The sequence below is a fragment of the Desmodus rotundus genome, chromosome 12 (genome assembly GCF_022682495.2).
Source record: "Desmodus rotundus isolate HL8 chromosome 12, HLdesRot8A.1, whole genome shotgun sequence".
In the NCBI taxonomy this organism is placed as follows: Eukaryota; Metazoa; Chordata; class Mammalia; order Chiroptera; family Phyllostomidae; genus Desmodus; species Desmodus rotundus.
Window position 1 is genome coordinate 89079135 of NC_071398.1, and position 24737 is coordinate 89103871.

The window sequence follows — 24737 nt, forward strand, 5'->3', positions numbered from 1 at the left end:
TGGCTCAACTCTTCTTTGCCAGAATTCCTAGGTGATGCCCTCTTGTCTGCCAGACCATCCTGCCGGCATTGCCTTCCCACCACGGGGAACCAGGCACCGGGCACAGCAAGTTCTAACAGACGGCCCAGTGGGGAGTTAGGAACTCCTAGGTTCAACTTTCAGTCGAGTGTTACTGATGAACCCCCCAGAGGTCTAACATGAAAGACAACTTGATTTATTTAAGGCCATTACCTCCTGCTTGATATGCTTTCAGAAATTACAAATACGAGAGATCACACTTATTAAAGCGCAACGAGGTGCACTGTAAAAATGCAACAGATGTTTATTTGCAGTCTGAAAAGCCTGAGGTTTAAGTTTTTCTTCTGAACAGCCTTTGCTGTATAAACCTTTCTTTCTTTCTTTTTTTGATCCTTTGAAAAACAGTGATTCCTAGATCAAAACCACAAGGGGAAACTTTCTCTAGGTTGGTAAAAAACACCTGAAGATAAAATTGCTAGACTCTGTTAATGGATGAGATTAAACACATGGACACAAAGCATTTTAAACAAATCTCCATGAACAAGACAATCCCATAATTACTCTATAAAATTTAATGAAACCATAAAAATTGGAGAGATACTTTGTGGGGGGCTCTGCCTGCAGGGTCCCCCCCATCCCCCGTCCACCACGGATGAGAATAAGTCTACCAAGACATGATCTGCTTGGGGAGGAAAGGTGGCTGATCTCTCACAGGAGAAGGGCCAGGAGCCTGTTCCTCAGTGGGCTTTTATTGGGTTCAGTTTAAACAGGATTACAGGTAAAGCTCATCAATCATTGTCAGGCAGTAAGGATCAAACAATAGACAACAGACAAAGAACTATGAGGGCTTATTCTGAGTCAGGGTCAGTTAGCTAAAGGGCTATAAAACTTTGGGAAACAAACTCATTTCAGGCTTGGTCCCTTATCAGAAAACTGAGGGCATTCTTAGCAGGTTTCACAGGATTTTGTGCATTCTTTCTTAGGCTTCATCGCCCCAGGGAACCTGCCCTTTCCAGCACAGGACTGCACCACCCTCTGTCATTGTTTCAGGCTTAAATCAGGTGGGGGAAGTAGGCAGCCAAGAGATTAGGAGACTTCTCACAGACAGAATGAGGACTCAGGCTATGTCAAAGCCAAGGGGCAAGGGTCCATCACCCCCTTTTTCTGTAGCCCCTCAAGTCCTTCCTTGAGGGCCTCTTCATAACTGTGCCTGTCTTAGGTTGTCCCTCCCTTGAGGAATCTTACCCATCGTTGACTAACTGGTCAAGCTCAGGGCCAAACAGGGTAAAGTAAAGGGGGCAGAGGTGGTGTCCCTGCCAGGGAGATAAGCTTTGTCTCCTTAGTGGCTTAGGGTCCCAAGGTCTCTCACTCAGCCTTAGCCATGAGGGGTTACAGCTTCTGAAACCAGGCGGGGCGGTTTCCAACAATACTCCTTTAAATGAAATATATTTTTTTCATTTTTAGTTATATAACTGTCATCATGAAAGCAAAACTCCGTTCCACTTAGTTAAAACTGATGACCCTTTATAAATCACACACAGCTGCCATCATCAAGAATTATTTTAAAAAATACTAGTTTGGAATTAGCAGTGCTATACGAAAGCCCTTGACAATGGGATTATGTATTAAAAATGTGTGCTGAAGACTTCTTGCTAACTAAACCAGTGCTCGGACGTAAGTGATGAAGTTAACTGTGAGGTACATAAAAGTTGCTTTCTTCTCCTCTATTGTTTTCCTGGACCTTTACCTCCCATCCCTAGGCCTTTAGCTAGGATTTCTGTTCTCTGTCATATTTTAGCTGCACCAATAAGATGTAAGCTAGCACCAAGTGCCACTCTCAGCCCATGCTGTTGTGGATGCCAGTAACAAAACCCTACTCAAACTGGCTTAGGCAAAAAGAGCAGTAAGTATCTCATGGAAACTAAAGAACCTGAAACTCATCAGGAGGTAATTTCCCCATCTTTCTCTATGCCTCAGGCGACCTAGTCTCCCATTTTTGCTTCTCTGTGCACATCTGTTCCATTATCGTCTCTGCAGTGTAGCTTTCTCTACTCGCCTGTACTAACTTACAGCCCCTGACTTTATTTACTCCCATATCCAGGAACCGGCAAAGACTATAATTTCTGAAACTTGATTCCAAATTCCTGGGAGAGAGACCCTGTAAGACTCAATTTGGATCAGACATGTGTCTACTCCTGGTCCAAATCAGCAGTAGCCTGGGGGTGCGGTGACATTAACAAAGTGAAGAGAAACACGCGAAATTGATTCATAATATATTTTATTTAACCCAACACATCTAAAATAGGAACATGTAAACAATGTAATCAATGTTAAAATCATCAGATAGTCTGCATTACTTTTTCATAACAGATCCTCGAAATCCAGTAGACATTGATGAAATAACCACATTTCACGTGCTCAAGAGCCAAATGTGGCGGGTGGCTACCCCATTCACCAGCACAGTTCTAGGATATGCCGTTAGCGAAATCATGAATCAGATTTCTGGAAGTGAAAATCGAAGAAAACTTCATAAATGCACAAAAACGGTGGCTACACTCCAGGGTCCCCGGCGTCCTGAAGGAATGGAGGTGCTAAGAGCGCACTTCCGTTTAACTAGGGCAGGTTCGGACTTCCTTGGGTGCCTCCCTCCGAACGTCCCCGCTTTCTCACCAAAACCTAACACCCAGTAAGTTAAATAACCTGGCAAACCATTAAGATTTCTTATCAACTTCTAACAGACTCCACCCGTCCAAGTGGACCAGTGAATAACAACCCTCTAGTGCTTTTAGGTTAATCCTATTATACTTAATTCTTTTATTCCAAGAGCAACTGCAATCACTGATAGTACAGCTTTTACTGTTTACTAGCTGCAGTCTTTTATCACCCAGAGACTGAAGTACCCTCAAGGGAAGCTGCCTGGAAGTATTTCCAGTAACACATTATCTCTCTGCATCTTATACAGAGGAGAAAGGAAAAGGCACGTCCTCCAGATAAGCAATTGTAAAATCTACCCAAGTCTCAGACAAAAGAATGATTTTTTTAACACCTCTCCAAGGAGATCCTATTATTTGTTGATAGTACTTAAGGATTTGAGAGATAAACTGTACATAATCAAAATTAAAAGTAAAATGGCACAGGTTTTTCAGTTAGCCCACTTTTGGAATCCATGAACATCATCGAAAAGTCATATTTGCATCTTCACTGTGAGTATAACCATGACTGTGAAAATACCAAAGCAAGGCTTTGGCATCGAATTCCAAGGGTCTCCTAATATTTGGTATCCTCTTCTCCTTCCCAATTATAGAATTGACGTTTAAGCTGGACATATACCTTCCCAGTTAGAAGCTAAAAATGTCAGTCGATTAACTCCTTTCTAAAGAGCCATGAGCATCAGTGAGGTGTGGACCTTCCTGGTCACGTCCTTTATAAAGGAAACTGCTTGCCCTCCCCTTTCTCTTTCCCACCCAGGCTGGCTGAAAGGTTTATGTGATGCTAGTGAACCAGCTTCTACCATAGAGATGCCTACCAGGGGACAGGATAGCACCCTGAGGTCCTGGATGACTTTGCAGGGTAGAATTACCCCCTAGCCCTGAACCACCCCCTGTTTCTGATATTATCTGGGACATAAATAACTTTCTTGTATAAATCATTGGATGTGGGATCTCTTTCTTGTAGCACCTTGGCTTATATTGTAACAGGGTGCAGCCGGGGGGTGGTGCAAATAGGGATTTGTAATGGGGTCCAGAACTCAGGGTGTTTAGGAAATATTAGAGAAAATTTATGTAGAATGTCCTCACCCCCACCAGTCTGAGCTGGGTGATGGGGCGAGTGGAGCAGGGTCATCATCCTACGGCAACAGCTATGCAGCTAACCTCTGGCATGGTCATGTAACATATCTATAACCTTTAACTGGTTTCATAGATATGTTAAATAGCTGTGGCCATTCTTTGAGCCAGGGGGATGGGACTGACTTCAACCCAGGATGTAACTGGGAAGTAAATCCCCCTGGTTACAGAGCCTGCATGAGAGCTTGGAGATGATTGGCTCCATGCCATGGGGCTATGCCTGCCAGGACTTACTATGGCAGCCCAGTAAAGCTGGAAGAATACAGGAATGCTGGCAGCTGCGGCCAATGGTGGGAGCAGTCGGAAATGGGGCTGCAGAGGAAGATTGGCTCGGGGATTTAAACCCAGGCACAGCAGCCATACTGAGGAGGACCACACAGCTTTGAGGTGCTCCCTTTTGCCATGTGGCTTAGGCAGCAGGAGAGACTTTGCCTGGAAGAAAAGGGGAGAAAGGGCTCTTGCTGGTGAGCCATGAGAAGGTGCCACATGGCTCTGGACTAACTGGAGATCACGGTGGCGACACAGTGAGCGATTGGTGCTGGAACTGAGGGGCTGCCTGAACCACGGACTTCTACTTCTTTTCCTGAGATATGGTACCCCGGACTGGGCAAAGGGGAGAAGGGAGGACTGCGTGTGTTTGTGGGTATTCTAAAGAACTTTAGTATTTTAACGAAGATATTAAGTCATTATTCTAAATCCGTATAACTTTTAAATAAATAATTCCTTTCCTTTTCACCAATCTCTGGCATTGAGAGATGTCTTTCCTCTGGCGGCAGGCAAGGTGAACCTAGTAGGTGGGGGGAAACCCCTGGCGAAAAGGGGGGGGGTCCTTTTGGTAATAGTTATCGTTCACCCCACCCCAGGTCTGTTCCGTAACAATACCACTACTAATAAAAAGGTTTAGCATTATTGTGACTATCATTTGTGCTATATTCACACCTTTTGTCTCTTTTTAAGCATTTTTTATATATGAGACTGTATCTCTTTAAAAGACAGAGGAACTTTTTTTTAACTTAGAAAGAAGGCTTCCATGACTAGTTGCTTGAGGGAATTGTTGCTATTTGTTAAATGATACAATACAGTGTTTACAAAACCTTTGTGAACTTAAAAGGGTTGCAAAGAAAAAGTCATTATTTTAATCTCAAGCTAACAATCCGTAACAGTAGGGGGTTGGTGGTATCTCTGCAAACATTTTAGCCAGCTAACAAGGCCCCCTCCCAGGTACCATTATCCAGTGACAGGCACCAGCTTCCAGAAGAATGTCTTTCAGGCATTGTAATGTACCAGAGACGTCATCTTTCCGATTCCTTCATGGGAGTGGCCGCTCACTTTACCTGTGTGCAAAGGTAGCTCAGCTGACTCCAGAAAGTGGCCTCACAAGTACTGTCAATTTCACGTTGCATTTGTTAATATAAAAGCAAACCTGCTTAATCCTTTCATTGACATATCATTTTATTTGTACTTTGCTCCTCTCAAACTGCTTAATGGATTAATCATCCCGTCAACATTTACTGAGCATTCCCTGCTTACATAACCCACCCTGAGGGAACGTGCCAGTAAGACACATACCTTTCTGTCCTTATCTTATTTGAACTTCCTGCAGCTGGAGACACCACGGGCCACGCCCCTCTTGACATTTTCTCATCCTTTGACTTCTCTGGCTCTTTTCTCTCTGGTTTGAGTCCCAACTTTTTGATCTGCTTTTCTGCGGCCTCAGTTGAACTCATCATGTATCCCTTTCTCCCCAACTACCCTTCATGCTCTGGTTCCCATTTTGACGAGTGGCACCTCCGCCCAATAAGTGGCTTGAGCGATGGAAAAAGATTCAGGGCTGAGAGTAAAATCAGGACCCTGGGGCTGTGGGGCAGTAAGATTCACCCTGGACTCTTACTTTCAACCGTGACACTCCAGCCCATGAGAGTATTGATAGCTGCCATTTACTGAGCCCTTTGAAACTGCTAAATATTTTACACACATCATCATATTATCTCGACAAGACCCCTGTAAGGAAGGTGTTCCAACAGTTAAACCATTTAATGCTCCTAAAAAAACATTGAGTGAGGTACTACAGCTGTCCCTTGGTATCGTTAGGGGATTGCTTCCGGGACCCCTGCAGACACCCAGATCGGCAGATGCTCACACCCCTCACATAAAATGGCATAGTGTTTGCATGCACCCCAAGCACATCCTTCTGTCCACTTTACATCATCTCGAGGTTACTTGTAACACCTAATACAGTGTAAATGCTAGGTAAACAGTTGTACTGGATTGTTTAGGGAATAACGGCAAGAAAAAAAATCTGCGTATGTTCACTACACAGGCAACCATTACAGGCCTAACTATGTACCACACGTCAGCAATAACATGAGTTTTTGAGCGAGTATTTTCCATCTGCGGTCGGTTGAATCCTGGATGCAGGACCCAGAGATACAGAGGGCCCACTGTGTTCTTATTCCTGTTTACAAGTGAAGAAAGTAAGGCACAAAGAAATTCAGTAATTTGCTTAAGGTAACATAGCTAATAAGTACCAGGGCTGGCTGGGAACCCCGGGAACCCTTGTTCTTGGTCACTGTGTCACCTCTGCTACCTGTGCGGAATGCTGTTGAAGGGGGCCGACTTAACACCTGTGTGCCCGGACCAAAATGTCAAGTAAAATCTGTGTGAGAAGAGCAAAATGGGGACTTAGGGGAGGAGCCTGGGGCAAGATGCACCAGCGTGTGAAGAGCCACGTCACTTGCCTTTTTTTTTTTTCCGGATACATAAAGTAAATGGAAAATGGCTACTAACTGAGAGACCCAACCGCAAGAGTGAGCTTAACATTAAACATGACTTAGGAGCAAAATCTCTTGCCTGAGAGAGCCGGTGCCGGTGTTACGGAGAGAAGTGAAACAATAATCTGGAGCTGAAGCGATCTTGAAGACCTCAAACCGTGATCTGGAAACATCATTAGAGGTAGTAAATCACCCAAACCTCCCACTCTCTTTCTTCGCGTTTGGATAAATCAAGCAGCCAGCCAGGCACGGAGTCAGCCCACAACACTCCGAGTACCTTTTTTATGAAGTACTCTTTCCAGCGCCTTACAGTCTCAAGCTGTAAATGTAGAATAAGTACTGCCTTTTTTTTTTTTTTTTAATGTTTGCAAGATTGGGTTCTCAAGAAGAAAAGTGTTCTGTAAATGCCACGCACTATCATATAATAGGAAGAGTGATTTGAAGAATGACAAAATCACCACTCCCAAATTCCACACCGGAGTTTAGGAGTAAAGAGATCTGTCAGCTTAAAGAATTCAAATCATGTAGGGGCAACTGCTGCTCCATCATCAGTGTCACACAGCTGGTCGCAGCCTCCTGGGACTCTATCTGAGCCCCAATATTAAAGTGGAGACTCTCCCTTGTTTGGGAATCCATAGGATTCTAACCGGGACTTCCGCCCCTCCCTAACCCCAGGTCCATCCAGGCAAGTAAACAAAGGGAACACCAAGAGAGCGTGCGTATTTACATAAACCACAAGGCTGTGCAAATATGCTCTTACCTGGTTAAAGGGCATCGGATTAACGGCTCTTATTTCTTGTCATTTTTAATGAGCTTTACCCATCTTGTAAAATCTTGTCCATATTCTTCAAAACTCATATTCTTATCCCTCTTCTCCTTAATGCTTCTCACGAGTGTTTCCCCCTGCATAACATGGCAAGGTCTCTCTTGTGTAACTCCGACGTTCTTTTCATCACTAAGTGTACAGGTACTAAAATAACGTGTGTAGGTTTTAAAATAGTGAATGTAAATTTTTCTCAGTGTCTGCAAACTGCCCATTAGCTGAGAATTTCTATTCTTTCCATTGAGGGGTGAAAATGGGTTCTCTTTTGAGATGTGCCATGCAGATATATATTTTTTTCACTTCCAGGGGCCCCACTTCAGATATGACAAACTGCCGTCACCACCTTCCCTCTTAGGGTTTTGCAGAGATCAGTGAGACATGGACTCAGTCATCGGTGAGAAATTGAACTTCAGTAAGGGAGAAAAAGATGCTCGTCATTTAGCAAGCCAACAAAGAACATACTCTAGGTCCTCACTATACATTTTTTAAAATGCAGTGTTAGTTTGAAAACAAACAGATAGGCCAAGGAAGAAAAAAAGAGGAAATTCTACACAGGGAAAGCCAGTATTAAAGGTCACAGACTACTTTGCTGTTCCCTTTGTTCCTAGTTTTCAAATAGTGGATGATGGGTGTTGACCTTTAGCTCATCCTATTCTCTATGCCTGGACTCAGAACAATCCACAGGTAGTATTTATTTAGTTAACTTCATCATTAGAGCTGCCAAAGAGGATCCCGGGCGGAACCAACATAGGGTGGCAGGTCCATAAGAAGGACTAAATTAAATATTGTACAGCAGTGACCTCATGGATTTTCACAACCTCCACGGTAAGTAGATAAGGAACCTGAAGGAATAAGGAAACAAGTATATTCAACACTTACTGAGAATCTGTAACAGGAGAGGCACAGAGCTGAGTTCTTGTACAGGCATATAAAAAACTAACGTCAATACCCTCCATGCAGTCACATCTAGTGGACGTGGCTGACTGAAAAACAATAATAAAGACACAGAGTACAATGGAAGAAGAGGGGCCAGGATGACTTGTAAGGGTTGGAGGTTTTGGAAGGGTTTTTTGGAGATGAAGTCTGAGACTTAATGGGTGGGGAATGTTCTACAAAGACAGCGGGATAGATGAAGGGATAGTAAGAGCAAAGGCATAGAGAAGATATGAGAATCTGCTAGTTAGAGTATTGGGGTTGAGCGCAGGGCAGGGGTGGAAGGGAGATGATGTGTTCAGAGGGTTTACAGATGTCCTCGACTGCTAGCTCTGGCAGCAACGTACAGAAAGGTAGTTTGGCGGGGAAATAAATGAGGAGGTCATTGCCATGCTCCAGGAAAGAGGTGAAGGAGCTTGGGTCTGAGCAGAAGTAGGAGTGGAAAGAAAGGCAGTGATGGCAGAAGTAGAATCGATTTAATTTGGCAACTGATTGGGCATGACCCACGAAGGAGGAAGATGGGTTGAAGATGATTCTGATGCATTCGTTTGAACCAGTGAACCCATGACACCTGAGCCACCCTTGGGCCAGACAGAAGGGGATTTCTACTAGGGAGCTGGAGATGTGTGTCTAGAGATCAGGACAGATACTGATTTAGAAACCAACTGCAAGGATATGATGGTTGACTCCACAAGAGTGGAAGATCTCCCCAAGGAATAGAGTATAAAGTGAAAAAAAAAAAAGATAAAAAGAAAACCTTAGCATGCAGGGAAGAGAGGCAGGGAAGGAAGAGGAGTCACTGGTGTCACCAGTCCCAGAGGGAAGTGGATGATGCAAGGTGACGGAATACAAGGAAGACAGGTTTCCAGAAAGAGAGCTGAATGCGGCTGAGGGGGTGAGTAAGCGATTTCTTGCGGTCACAGAGCTCACCTCCAAGCTCCCAAACTCTGCACGTACCTATTGAATTATCACACATTAAAAACAATGTGGTTTCTCAAGAGGAGCCTACGCCTCACTTTACGAGTGGTTAACACGAGACTCTGTCATCAAAAATAAATTGCAGGTTCCAATCTCCTGCATTAAACTTTCTCTGCAGCTCACACCACTCTTCTTCCAGTGAGCTTTTTAGATCGCTGTTATTAATCAAGTCTGAGGCCTCACGTGCTCTCTCCTTCACTCTCGTGGTATTACGCTTTGGTTACATGCAAGGCCTTCCAGGCTCATAAGGCTGGAAGGACTCCGATCTAACCTAGCAGCATGACAAGGGCTTGTTCCCTAACTTCCCTAGCCTGAGCTTCCTCGTTTACAAGTTGCAGACGGTCTTACCTATCCCAGTTGGGAAGAGTGCATGAGAGACTTCATGTACAACTCTCAGCATACTGCCGTGGAAGGCTCAATTCTGTATCGCTGTTACAGTTCTGCAATCTCCCTGAGGCCAGAGGATCCCTACAAACAACGCTATTGCCTAAAGAGTGTGGCACCAAGCCAGGGACATGTGAGCCTGCCAGCCGTCAGAGAAACGTCATTCGTGGCAAGACCGATAAAGATCTGACCATCTCCGGGGAGGGAGGGCTGGCCGCAGGGAGCCGGGCAAAGGCGGACCCCAGGAACCGCCCGTGAACCTAGGAGGGCCACGCGAACCAGGGTGCAGAGCGCCCACCCAGGGTGGAAACTCAGCTAGGCGGAGTTGGGGTGCCAGACCTCCAGGGAAGAAGCAGTGCACTCTGGGAGCAGTAGTCTTCAGGTCGCCAAGTTCACGGGTTGGAGGAGGGCCCGAGCGGCAGAGCCCTCCCCAGTCCCACCTCTTGTCCACGTCTCATTTCTCCGGGCCAATGCGGTCTCCTGCCCCTGGAGCCCGCCCCTCCGCTATCCGGCCCCCATTGGTCCTGAGGCCCAGCAGCGGGGCCCTACCCGGAAGTAACGCGGGGGGAGGTGGTTTCCTAGACTACGACACCGGAAAGCTGGGGGAGGTGCTCTGGCTGTAAGGGCGGAGGGTGCTGACAGCACTGGCGCTGGGGACCGGCTCGGTGGCTTCGGGAGACCATCTGGCGACGGCGGCAGCTCGCTTTCCTCCGCATCCCGCCCTCAGCACGGCTCGAAGCCCTCTCGCCACCCGCGTCCGACAATGTGTCCCACCAGCCGGGCGTAGCCGCTGCGCGTGCGCGGAACCGCGGGGCCATGAGCCAAGCCGGTGGCAGCCGGGGCTTTGGGTCCGTGGTCCCCCAGCGAGCACCATGGAGCCTGGTGGCGACGACGGCCGTGCTGTACCTAGTGATGGCCACGTCCGTGTGGACTGCTGGGGCCGCGCCCATGAGTAGGGAGGAAAAACAGAAGCTTGGGTAAGGGTGCTTGGCGGACTGGGTGGGTTTCCTTGTGAGCCTGACCACAGGTGCCTGTCATCTCGAGCCAGGCATTTAGTGGCCTCTCGTCGAGATGGGACATTTGTGGTCTCCAGAGGACCCCAGCGGGGTGGACAGGTTCCGGGGAGGTGGGGGCCGCCGCCCGCGTTGTGACCTCGGGGGACTGTAAGGGTGTCTCCTTGACCGTCGGTGACATGTGTAGGTTCCTTGAGACCAGCTGCGGTGTGTCGACGCGGCTGCCATGTCAGTGTCCCGTGAAGTGGGCTACAGCCTCTGTTGCTGCGCGGGAGAATCCTGCGGTGGTTTGTCCTGCGGGATATGATTAGATTTCTTGCACAAGTGAGCTCCCCGCTGGGAAAATGTTGCTGATCTTACAGTAGTTAAGGAAATAATGTTTGCACCTGTTACGGAGAAAGAGGGAGGTCATTGGCACTTGGGCATGACACGTTTTACCATTTCTTGCACCGCATTTTCATAATAGAACAGTATTCAGTGGTGTTTTTTAAAAGCCCCAATTAACTATACCTATTATTCACTTTACTCCAAGTAGTTTTATCAGTCTTGAAAGTGTCATAAACTTATCAGTTCTAATTACAGCATTTCAGAGTCAATATTCCTAACATACACTAGGTCCCAGAAATGTGTAAGAAAAAGCTAAGAACCCGTAGAAAATGGGCAAAGGGCTTGAAGATTTAACTTATAGAAGAGGAAATGCAAATGATCAATAAGCATGAAAAGTGACCCAACCTCATAAATGTGAAAGAGGCATCTTAAAGCAATGAGACAGCTATTTTTTTAATCATCAGACTGATAAATACAAAACATATGGATAGAGAACTTGGCTAGTTGAGGTGTGAGAAGTAAACCTTGGTGGGAGTGGTTTGCTGTAACTCCTAAAATTTAAATTGTATGTACTCTTTGATTCATTAATCCCACCTCCAGGACTCTATCCTATAGAAATCAAAGTTCTGTTAACATAGAGATAGGTGTACAAGGGTCTGCATTTTGAAAGAACAAAATTGTTCCTTGGAGTATCCATGTTACGGAATGACATTCAGACATTAAGGAGGAAGGTCATTGGAAGGCTATCCAGGATATATTATCCCAAGACCAACAGCTACAAAAAAAGTTGTAGAATAACATGTATCGTACCTTCCCATGTTTTTTTTTCTTTTTTTTTAAAAAAGGAAAGAAATTGTCTAAGCTCAGAAAAATGTAGAAAGACAATTACCTTCAGGGGTTGGGAGGTAAGGTGAAATCATCAGGTTTTATTTTATGCACTTCCTATTGTTCATATTGTTGCAAGAGTCTTGTATTTTTAAGGAAAGTAGCAATAAAAGGCCTTGGTGGAAAAAAAGAAAAAATATCAGCTATTAAAACAAAATCACCACTAAACTCTAATAAGCATCTTTAGTTTTCTCTTTTGAACTGAATGTGTCACTGGTAACTTACTGAAAACTATACGCTGTGCCGGGCGCTTTCCGTGTTATCTCTGTAGTCCTCCCTGTTTCTTAATGAGGTGGATGCGATCCCCATTTTGCAGATTTGGAAATTGAGACTCGGGGTTGACTTGTTCAAAGCCACTGAGCTACTAAGTGGTAGAGCCAGTAATCAAACCGGTAAGAACTGGAGAAAGAAGCTTCAAGCAAGTATCTTGTTTGACCGCCCCTCCCCTGTCTCCCTTTTCTATTAAAATCTTCTACTTGAAGAATATGTCAGTTTTGACCCACATTAATTTTTTACTGGAGAAGTCCAACCAATTCAGATCAATTTTGAGGTCATTTGTGAAAGGAAAGTTACAATAACTTAGGCTTGTTGATTGAGATTTCCTTGTAATATGGTAAGTGTGGAATGAGAGTCTAGAGTTATAACCTACAAATACGCAATTGCTTGACTGCTTTTCCCTCTGGAAATTTTCAGCAAATGAGCCCTTGATTCATGAAGTTTACCTGTGAGATATTTGTAAAGCCCAAAGAATGATTTATGATAGAACAGAATGCCCCACCCCTTTCCTCCTCCCTCGGAGTCAAACTGGCAGTAAAGACTGGAATTGTCCGGAATAGTAAGCTGTTGCACAGTTGCTTGAAGTTTATAGATTTCTGGAATTATTGACCTAGTCACATGTAGCCTTCTCCTTCCTGGAATAACTTGCCTTTTGCTCGTGCGTTTTAAATGTTACAGCAGTTAATATTACCTTTTCATTAAAAAGAAGTATAAAACAATCCAATTTCGGTAGCATATTGGCAGGCAATGTAACTTTAGGCAAAGCTGACTTATAGAAATTACATAGAAATGAAGAAAGAGACATAATTTTTGAACTATGGATCTGATTTCCAATATATTTTAATCCATTCTATTAAACAGATATACAACTTCATAGAAACACTTTTTGTTTAATATAATAGTTACCCTACCATTCTGTATTTAAATAGACTTTGTTACGACTTTTATGTTAAAGTAAGAGGGAAAGTTAACTGGACATTATATATCTTCAATGTGAAGTATGTGGTGTGGAATTTGCTGATCATGTGCTGTACAAATGTAAGGACTGAAAAATAATGTGTCCTTGTATGCATTCATAATATATTCATAATCTTGAAAATAGAATGCTTGCAAAATTGGGTTAACAGGTGAAAGCTTATTTTATCTGTAAGACATATGTCGAGGCACTGCCATTGAGACAGGAATTTCTGCTTCTTGGTAACAATCTTGTATTTTATTTCAGGGGAAGGAAAAAAATTCCTATATTCCACTTATTGATATCATTGCCTGAAAGAGACATTTTAACTTCTTATATATTTTTTGGTTTATTAGCTGATTTGAGAGATATTTATCACTTGCAAGACAATAAATGTCTAGAAGGATTCTATTAGATACTTGGTAATTTTCTTAGATAAGTCGATCCATGTCTTATTACACATATAAACACAAAGAATTATGTTTTAGCAAAGGGATAAGATCTTGTTTTTGGTGAGTGAGTGTCACTGAACAATTAATATGGACAGTTGTCAGGACTTAGTTTATTCAGTTCACAAGTTTGGTTTTTGATTTTGCTGGTCATACGGCTGTAGGATCTGGAAATTAGTCCTTTTCTGTTTGCTAGCTTTATTATTACCAGTGTTTCATCATCCATGATTACAATTTTTCAACTGACAGTTGCAGTATAACAAGAGGCAAAGTAAAAGTACACCCAGTGATTTTCCGTAACACTTCCTCAATTCATGCCATTAGGAACTTGGGAATAATAGTAAGTTAAGAAGATATTATTAAACTATTTCTTCCCTTCCTAATTACTGAGAAACTTTAGCCATAATGTTAACTTTTATAGTCATTCCGATAGCTCTCAAGTCCCCAAACTTGAGAGTGTTTAATTGAAGGCTGATTTCTTGGTTCCAGCCTCGCAGATTTGCCTTAGTAAATCTGGTGTGGGCATCAGAAATCACCCTTTTAAACAGTCAATTTGGGGGTTTTGACAAACGGCCAAAACATGCAAATATCTTTTTGAGGATAAGTTTTCTCATTTTAGAGGTGAATATTTTTTTATTTGGTTTTTGACAGTTTTTTTAAAGGAGGTGAGAGTACACCATAAAATCATCAAATGTATCTTCTGGAAATGTGACAGACATTAACAAACACGTATTACATTAGACATTAGTGATTTTATCCAGTTTAAGAGGAGAGGCAGAGACTTGATAAGAATATCGTTATTTCGTATCAATATATACACGTACCCATGCCTGTCTTTGGTAGAATATATAGTGTAAGCAATAATAATTTCTTTGGGGGGGGCACTCTAGCAATATTCCCCCTTTCAGGACAGATGTGAAATAATTTTGTTAAGAGGTCATTGTTTTTTAGCATCAGATTTCCTTCTTTCTGCGTGGCATGCATCATTCATCAGTTTTCTTTGGAAAAATTATAAGATGAATTTTACATGAGTTGCTAGGAAGGAATACTACAAGTCTGGCCCAGCTCTGCATGGGTCGTGAAAGCTTATTGACTAACACTGGTGTACTTCCTGACTCCGCTTATGTCCCTTTCTAAGTAAATATTTTTTGTCTTGTTTTTTTTCTATTTACTTTTTGGAAGACAATAAATAGAATATGCTTAACTTTTTTCTATTTCTGCTCTTTTAAAATTAGGAATCAAGTCCTGGAGATGTTTGATCATGCTTACGGTAACTATATGGTGAGTAGAAAGCTTGTCTCTATATACCATTCATGTGAACAGATTATTATGTGAGTACAGTCCTGGGAATTTTGAAACCTGAATTAAGAGCACTTTTTTTTTTTTTTTTTTTGGAAAACTTAAGTTATTGAAAATCACTGCAAACACAGGCTAACAGAGCAATTCCTGGGAGAGGTTGTTAGAACCAGTTTATTGAATAGGTAAGAATAAGGCGAATTAGGTTGTGAAACTAAAGTTTCCTTTGATGCTATGAACAGTGTTCGTCCAGTGCTTTCTATAGCTAGACACTGTGGCTGTGAACACGAATAAGATGTCGTCTCTGGCATTAAGAGAGATTACTTTCTTAAGTAAAAAATACGTATTTACAATGATGTTTCATATATCCTATGCAGAAAACCATTACTTAAAAGAGACAGACTGTCTTGCACCCTTGTGGTACTCTCTGTCCAAATTGTGTCCTCACGGTGGCCTTCGATTCGGATGCATTTTGCCTTCTGATCCACGCGGTTTTAGAATGTCTTTGTGCTTACTTGAGATGAAATAGCAGTTTTAGCTTTTCAGGATGAAAAAGGTGTAGAGATCTTTTGCACTTAAACCTGCTGAACTTACACTTAACAATGGCAGATTTTATTTTATTTATTTTTTACCACAATTAATGTCATTCCCTCATAGTGTAGGGGGAGCCTTTTGGGAGGGGGGCTGTGGGGAGGAGGGCCTGTCTCCCACGGTGGGACTGCTGGGGGAATGCCATAGCTGCCCCCGCATCTCTCCCTGCTTCTTGCCCTTCAGTGGAATGATCTCAACCTGCAAAAAAAAATTTTTTTTAATTTTTAAAAAGATAACAAGCAGATTTTAGAGTTCAAAGGAAAATTTCATGTGTAATTTTGGAAAGACTTCAGTCAAGTTATTCTGATAATTACTGCTTTTGACCTTGTTTTTGTTCCTTGAAATGTCAGCGTGTTTTCTTTCATGACGAAGGCCTGTAAAAAATGTAGCTGGGACAGGTTTGACAGACAGCTAACTTTAGTTCGCTTTTAAATATTTTCAGGTGAGTTTGCGAATTCTTTTTTCATTATCTTCATATAGAAACATTATAATATCCAAGTACATACACTTTTTCCATTTTTGTATTTTCGAAAGACATATTTGTTGGTCCTCGTTCCCTTTTATATTATATATTTTTAAGAGTACATACTGATTTCTTAATAAGTGTTTTTAGAATATGATGGTGATGAAGTTTGGGGTATTTTTAACCATATTGAAAGCACGGACTTAAATTTATTTCTTAGGATCTCAGCCATTTCCTTTACATTGTTTTTCAAAATCATTTATCTTACTTAAGAAAAGGGCTTCTGCTGTGAGTGGTACACGTGGGGCAGCTCGTCTGCTCCATGTGCAGAATCGACAGCAGGAGGCTTCGGAAGCATAATGTTGGGTGTCTGGGCAGCTGGGGATTGCTGGTCCTGGTGCCCATGGGGATAAAGAAATCAGTTATCCCTGATTAATTCAGTTTGGGCAAAGCATAATTTAACAAGTCTTGGCTAATGGTTTTGAGGTGGCCAAGTGGGTCCACACTATACCCTCAAATCTTCGCCGTCTCAGAAATACCTGCTTTTGGATCCAAAGTCGAATAAAATGCTGTATAGCTGCATCAGTTCAATACATCCCACTGTGAAGAGGATTTTCTTTTTATAAAGCACAGTATCTTTAATACCTTGTCACTTACTACGTAAACCGCAAAAAGGTTTCAATACACTTTGGAAAAGAATACACTTTGGAAAGGTATCAATACACTTTTCCTCCCCTGGCTGGTGTGGCTCAGAGGATTGAGTGCTGGCCTACGAACCAAAGGGTCACTGGTTCAATTCCCAGTCAGGGTACATGCCTGGGTTGCAGGCCAGGTCCCCACTGAGGGGTGTGTGAGAGGCAACCACACATTGATGTTTCTCTTCCTCTCTTTTCTTCCTCCCTTCCCCTCTCTCTAAAAATGAATAAATAAAATCTTAAAAATATATATATATACTTTTGCTATTACAGAATGCAATTAACAAATGGGTTTGTGACAGAGCAGGCGTTGAGGGCAGCCCCGAGAGGACTTCCTTTTCCAATTCCTACTTATTGGACCCTGGCTGGGTAACTTCCTGGTACAACTATCCACTTACAAGACCTGAAGGAGAGGAATGTCGGCTCCAAAGACGGGGAACTACCGGAGTTAACCCTCCCCTCCATTTTCCTGGTACAGGGACACCCATCTGCAGTTGGTACAGTACTTATTTTGAAGTGTTCACCTGTTCTGCAACATGCGTGGTCCTTACAGTGTACTTGTGTTACGCTCATTTTATGTGAGTTTTGTAACCCAAGATTTAGTCTAGAATTTACACTTCCCCTTTTCAGGTTCTCAACTAACATGAAACAGTTCTAAAATATTAAACACAGAGCAGGTGCCCTGTATTTGTTATTTGAAGTTAGTGGAAATTTTTTTTTAGTCTGTACCCTCAGAAGCACTGCTAGTGTGCTCTAGAGTAAAAATGTGTGGGTTTTGCGGTGAGATGGGTTTGAGTTCAAATCCCATCTCGGTGGTAGCATAGCCTGGACCCAGCACAGGTCATTTAACCCTGAGCAGTGTTATTCTGTGGGATTTGAACTCAAACCCATAAACGGGGATGGTTGCAGAGGGTGTAAGATTATAGAGTGTAAGGGTTTTGGAAATGGGGACCCTTTTATTTAATATTTAATAAGTTCATCTTTTATATGTTCTGTGCCTAGCACCATGCCTGGTATGTAAATACTTATTAAGTTTTTTTTTTTTTTTTGAAAGAACTGAATTGAATTCCTGTGAAGATTGAATCAAATAGTGCTTAATTTTGTGCATTTGATTATTGTGATACGTCTCTGCCTTTTAAATTCAAGGAAATCATTTTATAAACTTCATTAAAAATACAAGTTTATGGTGAATTGGGGGATATATAAGCTTTACATTTAATTTGCTTTTTAATAGTCAGTTGCCCACTGTGCTAAAATGCGAAGCCACCTCATGGTGGGCTTTTAGTAAACGCTGAAAGCTTTTTATTTTTCCCTAGTTTTTTTTTAATGTTACTCTCCAGTCTAGTCTATAACTAGAGTAGATCCTTTTTGCCTTCCTGGTTCCCAGGAAAACAGTGGTATTTTCCAAAGACAGGCAGTGGAATATGACTAAGAGCAAGAACTCTGGACCTGGCCCAGGACACGCAGAAGTGGCTGTGCCTCCTCCCAGCGGGCCGCAGCCTTCCTGAGGCTGTCCCCATCTTTCTGAAACACTCTGCTTCCTCCCACTGTTGGCGTAAGGGTTCACCACGTGAGTGCCTCGCACTAGTGTCCGGCCGAAGGGAGCACAGTGTGAGTGACTGCTGCTCCCTACCGCTGCCGCTTCCGTGGCTGCTACTGTCCCGGTTCATTCTCTGCCTGAGGTCGAAATTGCCTTTTAAAGTTCAGCAACTCATTCCGCATATTGTACGTAGAACTTCCTTAAAACGTACACGTCCTTCCCTGTTCTAGGCATGTACTTTGTGAGGGTCTTTTTTTCCTCCTCCTTTTTGGTTCCCCGGGTTCTGTTAACACTGTTTCCCAGGAACAGTGCTCTGCCAGCCTTGGGTAGGTTGCTACATCTGTGCCATCCCTGGTGTTACAGCCGGGAATTTTCTGATTTTTTCAATGACGGGCACGCATGTTAACATTAGAACAGCAATGTTTGACGAGTCTCTAGCCCCAGTCGGCCTGCAGTTTATTCCCAGTGAATTGCACACATGGCTTTCTCTTTTCCCTAAATAACATGGAATTTGATTGTTTTGGCAATCTTCGTGTGCCCTGACTTAACCCCAGACTACAGGCACTTTAGGTCTTCTGTTCGCCTGTTTTCAGTATTTGTGCTGAGGTCAGTCTGCAGATTAATTTAGACCACGGGAGGACGTGCATCGAGGCGCCCCGCTGCAGAACCGTGTTGGAGCTGAGCTCTGGCTGATCCCTGTCCTCCAGCATTTTCCCTGTCCACTGCAGACGGCGCAGTTAAACTGTGGTGAGCGAAAGCTGGACTTGGAGCTCGGGACACTGCAAATAGACTCCAAAGGAGCAAGCACACTTCCCTTTAACTCGGAGAATCGTACCTACCAACCGCTTCTACAGAAACAGAGGAGTCCTTCCATCATGCAAGCCAAAGGAACTGTTTTAAAGTGTATCTTCTTTATGGATTTATGTGCATTTTCTTAGAATTACTTTTTTCCTCCTAATGTTTATTTTTAAAACATTTTTATTGTGGTACAATGTTCGTAACAAAATTTGCCATTTTAACCATTTTTAAGTGTACAGTTTTGTAGCATTTAGTACATTGGCATTATGCAACCGTCACTGTCTCTGGAATTTTTGTCGTATTCCCCATTTGAAAATCTGTACCTAATGTTTTCTTTTGATAGTTTGCTCATTAAAAGGAGTAATCCTGTAACAAAAGTAGTCTAGAAGTGGTACTGAAGACTCAGAGGAGGGAAGATAAAAATTTGTCATTTTTTCGTGTGTAGACAATTGTGGGGCTACTTTTTGTTAACCATTGTCCCTTGGCCTGTACTTCCAGAACACCAGAGATTCATGCTCTGCCAGAATGACATAAGAAATTCTGGCGCTGGCTGGTGTGGCTCGGGATTCGGGTGCCGGCCTGAGAACCAGGGGGTCGCTGGTTTGATTGCCTGTCGGGGCAAGTGCCTGGGTTGCGGGCAGGCCTCCAGTTGGGGGCTCATGAGAGGCAGCCCATCGATGACGTTTCTCTCAAATATCGATGAGAGAAACTCCCTTTCTTTCTCCCTACCTTCCCCTCTCTCTAAAAATAAATGACTAAAATCTTTAAAAAAAAAAAAAAGAAATTCTGTAGTATCCTCCCATAATGTTTTCCCATCACACGCTGACACTCCATGTAACTCAGTAGAACCAAACCTTTCTGCTTAATTAGGTATATAGCTGACAGAGAAGCATTTCCTGATTTATAGTGCTGACTTTGACCCTTGTATGCAGTTGTTTACCCCCCGCGGGGATGAAATAGAGCGTTTCCCCCAGCACCGCTGCGACCTGCTTTTTTGTCACGGCACTTTCCCTTTTCTAGGATGTCGTGTAACTGCCGCCATAGTGTGTGTGATCTTTTCATGCGGGCTCTTTGGTTTAGCATGATGCTTTTGAGCTTTATCCATGTTGTTGGATACATTGTCACTTCTCTGTTTCCCTCAGGAGTATTTAGTTGATTTGATAGAATACAATCTGCTTATCCATTCAACACGACACATTTTTTGGCTTGTTTCTGCTCTTTGGCTATGATTAAAAAGACTGCTACAAACCTGTGAATGCGAATTTTTGTGTAGACGTACATTTGCATGTATTTCCCACCTAGGAATGGGCTTGCTGGGTCACATGGGAAGGGTGAGTTTAAGCTTATGAGAAACTACCAGACTTCTAAGGCAGCTGCTACAGTTTGCTTTTCCCACCAGCCGTGTGTAAGAGTTTCAGCCGCTCCACATCCTCTCCAACTCTTGGCATTTTCAGTCTTTTAATTTTACTCATTCTAGTGCGCGTATGGGGGTATTTTGTTGTGATTTTAATTTGATTTTTCCTGATGACTGATGATGTTGAAAATCTTTCCATGTGCTTAGTATATCTTTTTTTATTGGAAGTGTGTGTCCAAATGTCTCACCCATTTTAAAATCAGGTCATTTGTCCTGTTTCTACTGAGTCGTAAGAGTTACATATTCTGGATGTCAGTCCTGTATCACAAATACAGGGGTGGGCAAAAGTAGGTTAATACTAATAAATAATAGCCCAATAATTAATAAATAATGATACAAGAATAGACTGTTTTGTATACTCAGCAACTGTAAACCTACTTTTGCTCAACCCTCACCCCTAGTCTGTGCTTTGCCTTCTAATTTTCTTACCAATGTCTTTTGAAGTGCAAATGTTTTCAATTGTGACCAAGTCCCATTTACCCTTTGTTCTTTTATGATTCATGTATTTTATATCCTACCTAAATAATATTTGTCTAGCCCAGAGTCATAAAGATTTTGTTTTCTTTTAGGTGTTTATAACTTCAGCTTGTTTATTTAGATCTCTCACCCATTCTAAGTCATGTTTGTATGTGGTGTGAAGGAAAAGTTGATTTATACATACTTTGTTTCTGTGTGGATGTCCAAGTGTTCCAGCATTGTTTGTTGAGAAGAATGCCCTTTCCACGCTGAATTACTTTGGCACCTGTGTAAAGGCCGTTACCCTTAAATGCATGGGTCCGTTTCTACACTCGTATTTTTTTCTCCATTGATCTAAATGTTTATTTGTTCGCCAATCTAACCATGTCTTAAATGTGCTATTAAGTCCTTCAGCTCTGTTCTTTTTAAAATTGTTTAGAATATTTTAGGTTCTCTGCATTTCCATGTAAATTTTAGAACCATATAGTCGAGTTCTAAAAAAAAAAAAAGAAAAGGTGTTGAGCCATCGATTGGGGTTGTGTGGCCTCTGTAGACCGACTCTGGGAGATCGGCTTAGCCGTTTTGAGTCTTCCAGTCCGGGCGGGGTCTCTGTCCATTTAGTTCATGTCCGCATGTTTTGTAGTGTCCATTATGCAGGTCTTGCACATCTTTTGTGAACTGTATTCAGAGATATTTCATATTTGTGATGCTGTTACAAATTGCAGTTTTTTTCACATTTTAATTTCCACTTGTCCATCCATATTATACAGAAATACAAAAACCTTTTTACCTGTCAGCTCTGTGTCCTGCAACTTTGCTGAACTCACTTATTATTTCTAGTAGTTTTTGGCGGTAGATTCCTCAGGATTTTCCACATGGTCAGTCATGTCCTCTATAAACAAAGAGACTTTTCCTTCTTCTTTTTCAATTGATACACCTTTTATTTCTTCTTCTTCTTGCAGGGGTTAGGACTTTTCGTATTTTGTTGAAAAGATGTGAAATCCTTGCCTTACTCCCAATCCTAGGGAAAAAGCAGGCCTTTACAATGTATTAAGTGTGATGTTAGCTGTTGGTTTTCCTAGATGCCCTATACTGGATTAAGTTCCTTTCTGTTTCTAGTTAGCTGATAATTTGCATCATTACAGGGTATTGAATTTTGTCAAGTGCTTTTTCTGCATCTGTTGATATAACCTTCCTAAAAAAATCTGCTAATAGCAGGACTTCATTTCATTATAACTTTATTATTTATTATCATTTACTTCAGATAACATTTCATGAGGTTCATTTATTTTATCATTGATCAAATTCAAGTAAATGCAATCTTAACCCTGGAAAATAGTTTGCTAAGTGAATATAAATAGTGAACAAAAGGGAATAGAGAAATTTGACCTGGGATGAAAAGATAACTGATAAATTATGCACGTTCACTCGTTAATTAGCATGTGCTATTGGTATGCGATAGATGGTTTATTAAATATCGTTCAGTGTTTATTTCAGGAAGGAATATCTTATCTGCCTCAAGGAGGGAGGTCCTTATTGATCTAGAATAAAACATTTAAAGATGCACATAACTTTATTGGAAATGAAATAGATTTGATATTTTCAATAACTCACTTTTATAAATAATGCTTTTGTTCCGTTGTTTTTAGTAACATAAAGTCTCTCCCCTGTGCATAGTTTTTGGCGTAGGTGTTATGAAAAGTCAGTTTCTGATGCTGCTTTGACTCGAGAGTTTTCAGGAGGAGCTTTATCACTTCAAAGTGCTAGTAAATTTAGACTCTGATGTGGAGAGTCTTCCATGTTTTGTTTTGTGTTTTTTCTCTTGCTTTTAGCCAGGCACACGTTCTGTTTAGTTCATTTTGAGCTCTCATCACCTGAGCTTTGTTCCTGAGTGATAATTATTAAATGTTCTTCATGGCTCTGAGTCAGACAGCAACGTGAAGTACTTACCCCTCGTTCTGGGATTCCATTGCGAAGAGGAACTATTACTGCACCTTGCACAGCCTGGATGTTTGAAGCGTAATGTGGCTGTTTATTTGCCACATTTGCATTATTCAGGATTTATGCAAACCAACTGTAGTTTGCTTTGTGGTTAACCCGAAGAAAAGGCTGTGGTTTTCTCTTTATTCTTAATCTTGAAACAGGAACATGAAGTATTTTTACACCTGGCTCAAAACTCCCTGATTTGATTATTCCGGTTTGCAGTTGCTATTCATGTTTTTCTTACCTGGATGAGCCTGGGGTTGGAGTTCCATATTTAACTTCAGACATGGCCGTCCATCTATGTGTGCGTGTGTTGCAAAACCCCCAGAATAGCGGTATGCAGCTCTCTAAACGGTGGCTTCAGTAACTCTGGATTGTAAAGGAACGTTTAAAAATCAGATTAGCATTTGAATGACATCTTTCAAATACATCAGCAAGTTTAAAAAGTATTACTTTTCTCGAATGACTTCTCAGTGGTTTTCTGGGTGTTAAAGACAGAACTACAGAGCAGTAGAAACAGTGGGTCTTCTGGGAGCCACGGCGCCATTGGAGTTAACACTGAGGAAGTAGCAGCTTGGCGTGTGAAAGACACATGTTGAAGTCGTTATTAAGTCATGCTGAAAATCAGTGTAATAATTCAGAATTTAACAGCTGCATGTGCATTCTAATTATATCAAAACATTTGTGGCCTGGCATCTTTTAATTGGGAAATGAATTATTACAGAGCACTGGACTTTTTAAAATACCTAAAGGGTTACTATCTTTAGTGCTTTTTGTATTCTTTACCCTACTGCAGTTATTGGGATTATTGGGGTGGGGGGGTGTCTTTTCCTTTCTGCTGACTGTCTGTTCAGTGTTCTTGCCCTCAATTCTAGTTTTCTGCTGCTCACGTGCTGTGAGTTTGCAATTACTGGAGTAATGGAGTTTAACAACAGGTGGCAAGATCGAGTTGGACATGAAATCAGGAATATTTTTGCTGAACTTTAAGAATCGTACGAGTACACAGGTGTCGGAGGGACAAGAAAGAGTGTGAATCGATGCCTTCAGTTTGATCGTGGCTACCAAACATTAAATATCCGTATCTGTGACCCATTGGGTCTATTCCTAAGGATTTAACCCATAGCAGTACAAGCACATGTACAGAAGATACAGGCATATAGATGTTCAGTGCAGCGTTGTCGATGTAGTGAAAAATTGAGTTCAGCCTACGTGTTTGTCAGTAGAGGAGTAAATTAACTCTAGCACGTCTGTACTTTGGACTGCTGCGAGGAGAAGGTCCTGCGAAGCGGGGACGCTGCGCAGTCAGGAGGTCAGCCTTGAATTCTGGATCTGTCCTTTGCCCGTTGCGTGACATGGGCTCACTTACCGCCTCTGGGCCTCGGTTTTCTTGTCTGTAGAATAGAGGTCATTGAATCCATTTCAGGGGGTTGTGTGACAATGAAATGAACTGAAGTGTACAGAACGGTGCTGACAACGTGTGCTCCGTAGCCTCAGCCTGTGCAGAAGTTCGGCTCTGCGGTGCGAGTGGTACTGTGGCGCTCGATAATTAGCGCGGGCACTCTGGACGGCGCCGAAAGCGGCCAGGGCCAAGTGGCGAAGCATTTTCTCTTGCGGGGTGGTGTCACGACGAGCAAGCGCCAAGTGCGAAGTAGTTTTTTCTTGTCAAAATGCAACGAGTGCAGGGTTTAACGAGTTCTGAAGCCCACGAGTACCGAGGAATAGTACGTCTATAAAATTCTCGTGTGGAAAAACCATGATTTAGGTAAACAGTTTGTAGAGCGTTGTGTTCATATGACATGCACACCTATTGTAAATAAAATTGTGAAATGATGTATTCTCATGTA

The 24737-nt window shown here is 42.4% G+C and overlaps 1 protein-coding gene and 1 non-coding gene across 6 annotated transcripts in view; both read left to right on the plus strand.

Moving 5' to 3' along the window:
* The first annotated feature begins 10343 nt into the window (after nucleotides 1–10343).
* The window catches only part of EDEM3 (ER degradation enhancing alpha-mannosidase like protein 3), a 53425-nt gene continuing 39031 nt past the window's right edge, over nucleotides 10344–24737 (plus strand). For 4 of the 5 annotated variants that reach the window (XM_024552675.3, XM_024552692.3, XM_024552682.3 and 1 more), the window contains exons 1-2: nucleotides 10344–10729; nucleotides 14893–14938. In XM_024552675.3, the coding sequence (XP_024408443.2) occupies nucleotides 10569–10729; nucleotides 14893–14938 (207 nt within the window). In that variant the 5' untranslated portion in view covers nucleotides 10344–10568. The remainder of the gene's footprint in view (nucleotides 10730–14892; nucleotides 14939–24737) is intronic. The other variant, XM_045188890.2, reaches the window with a different exon arrangement.
* On the plus strand, nucleotides 16280–16412 carry LOC112299220 (U11 spliceosomal RNA). Its single transcript, XR_002974240.1, has one exon. It is a non-coding gene; the product is annotated as a U11 spliceosomal RNA (small nuclear RNA).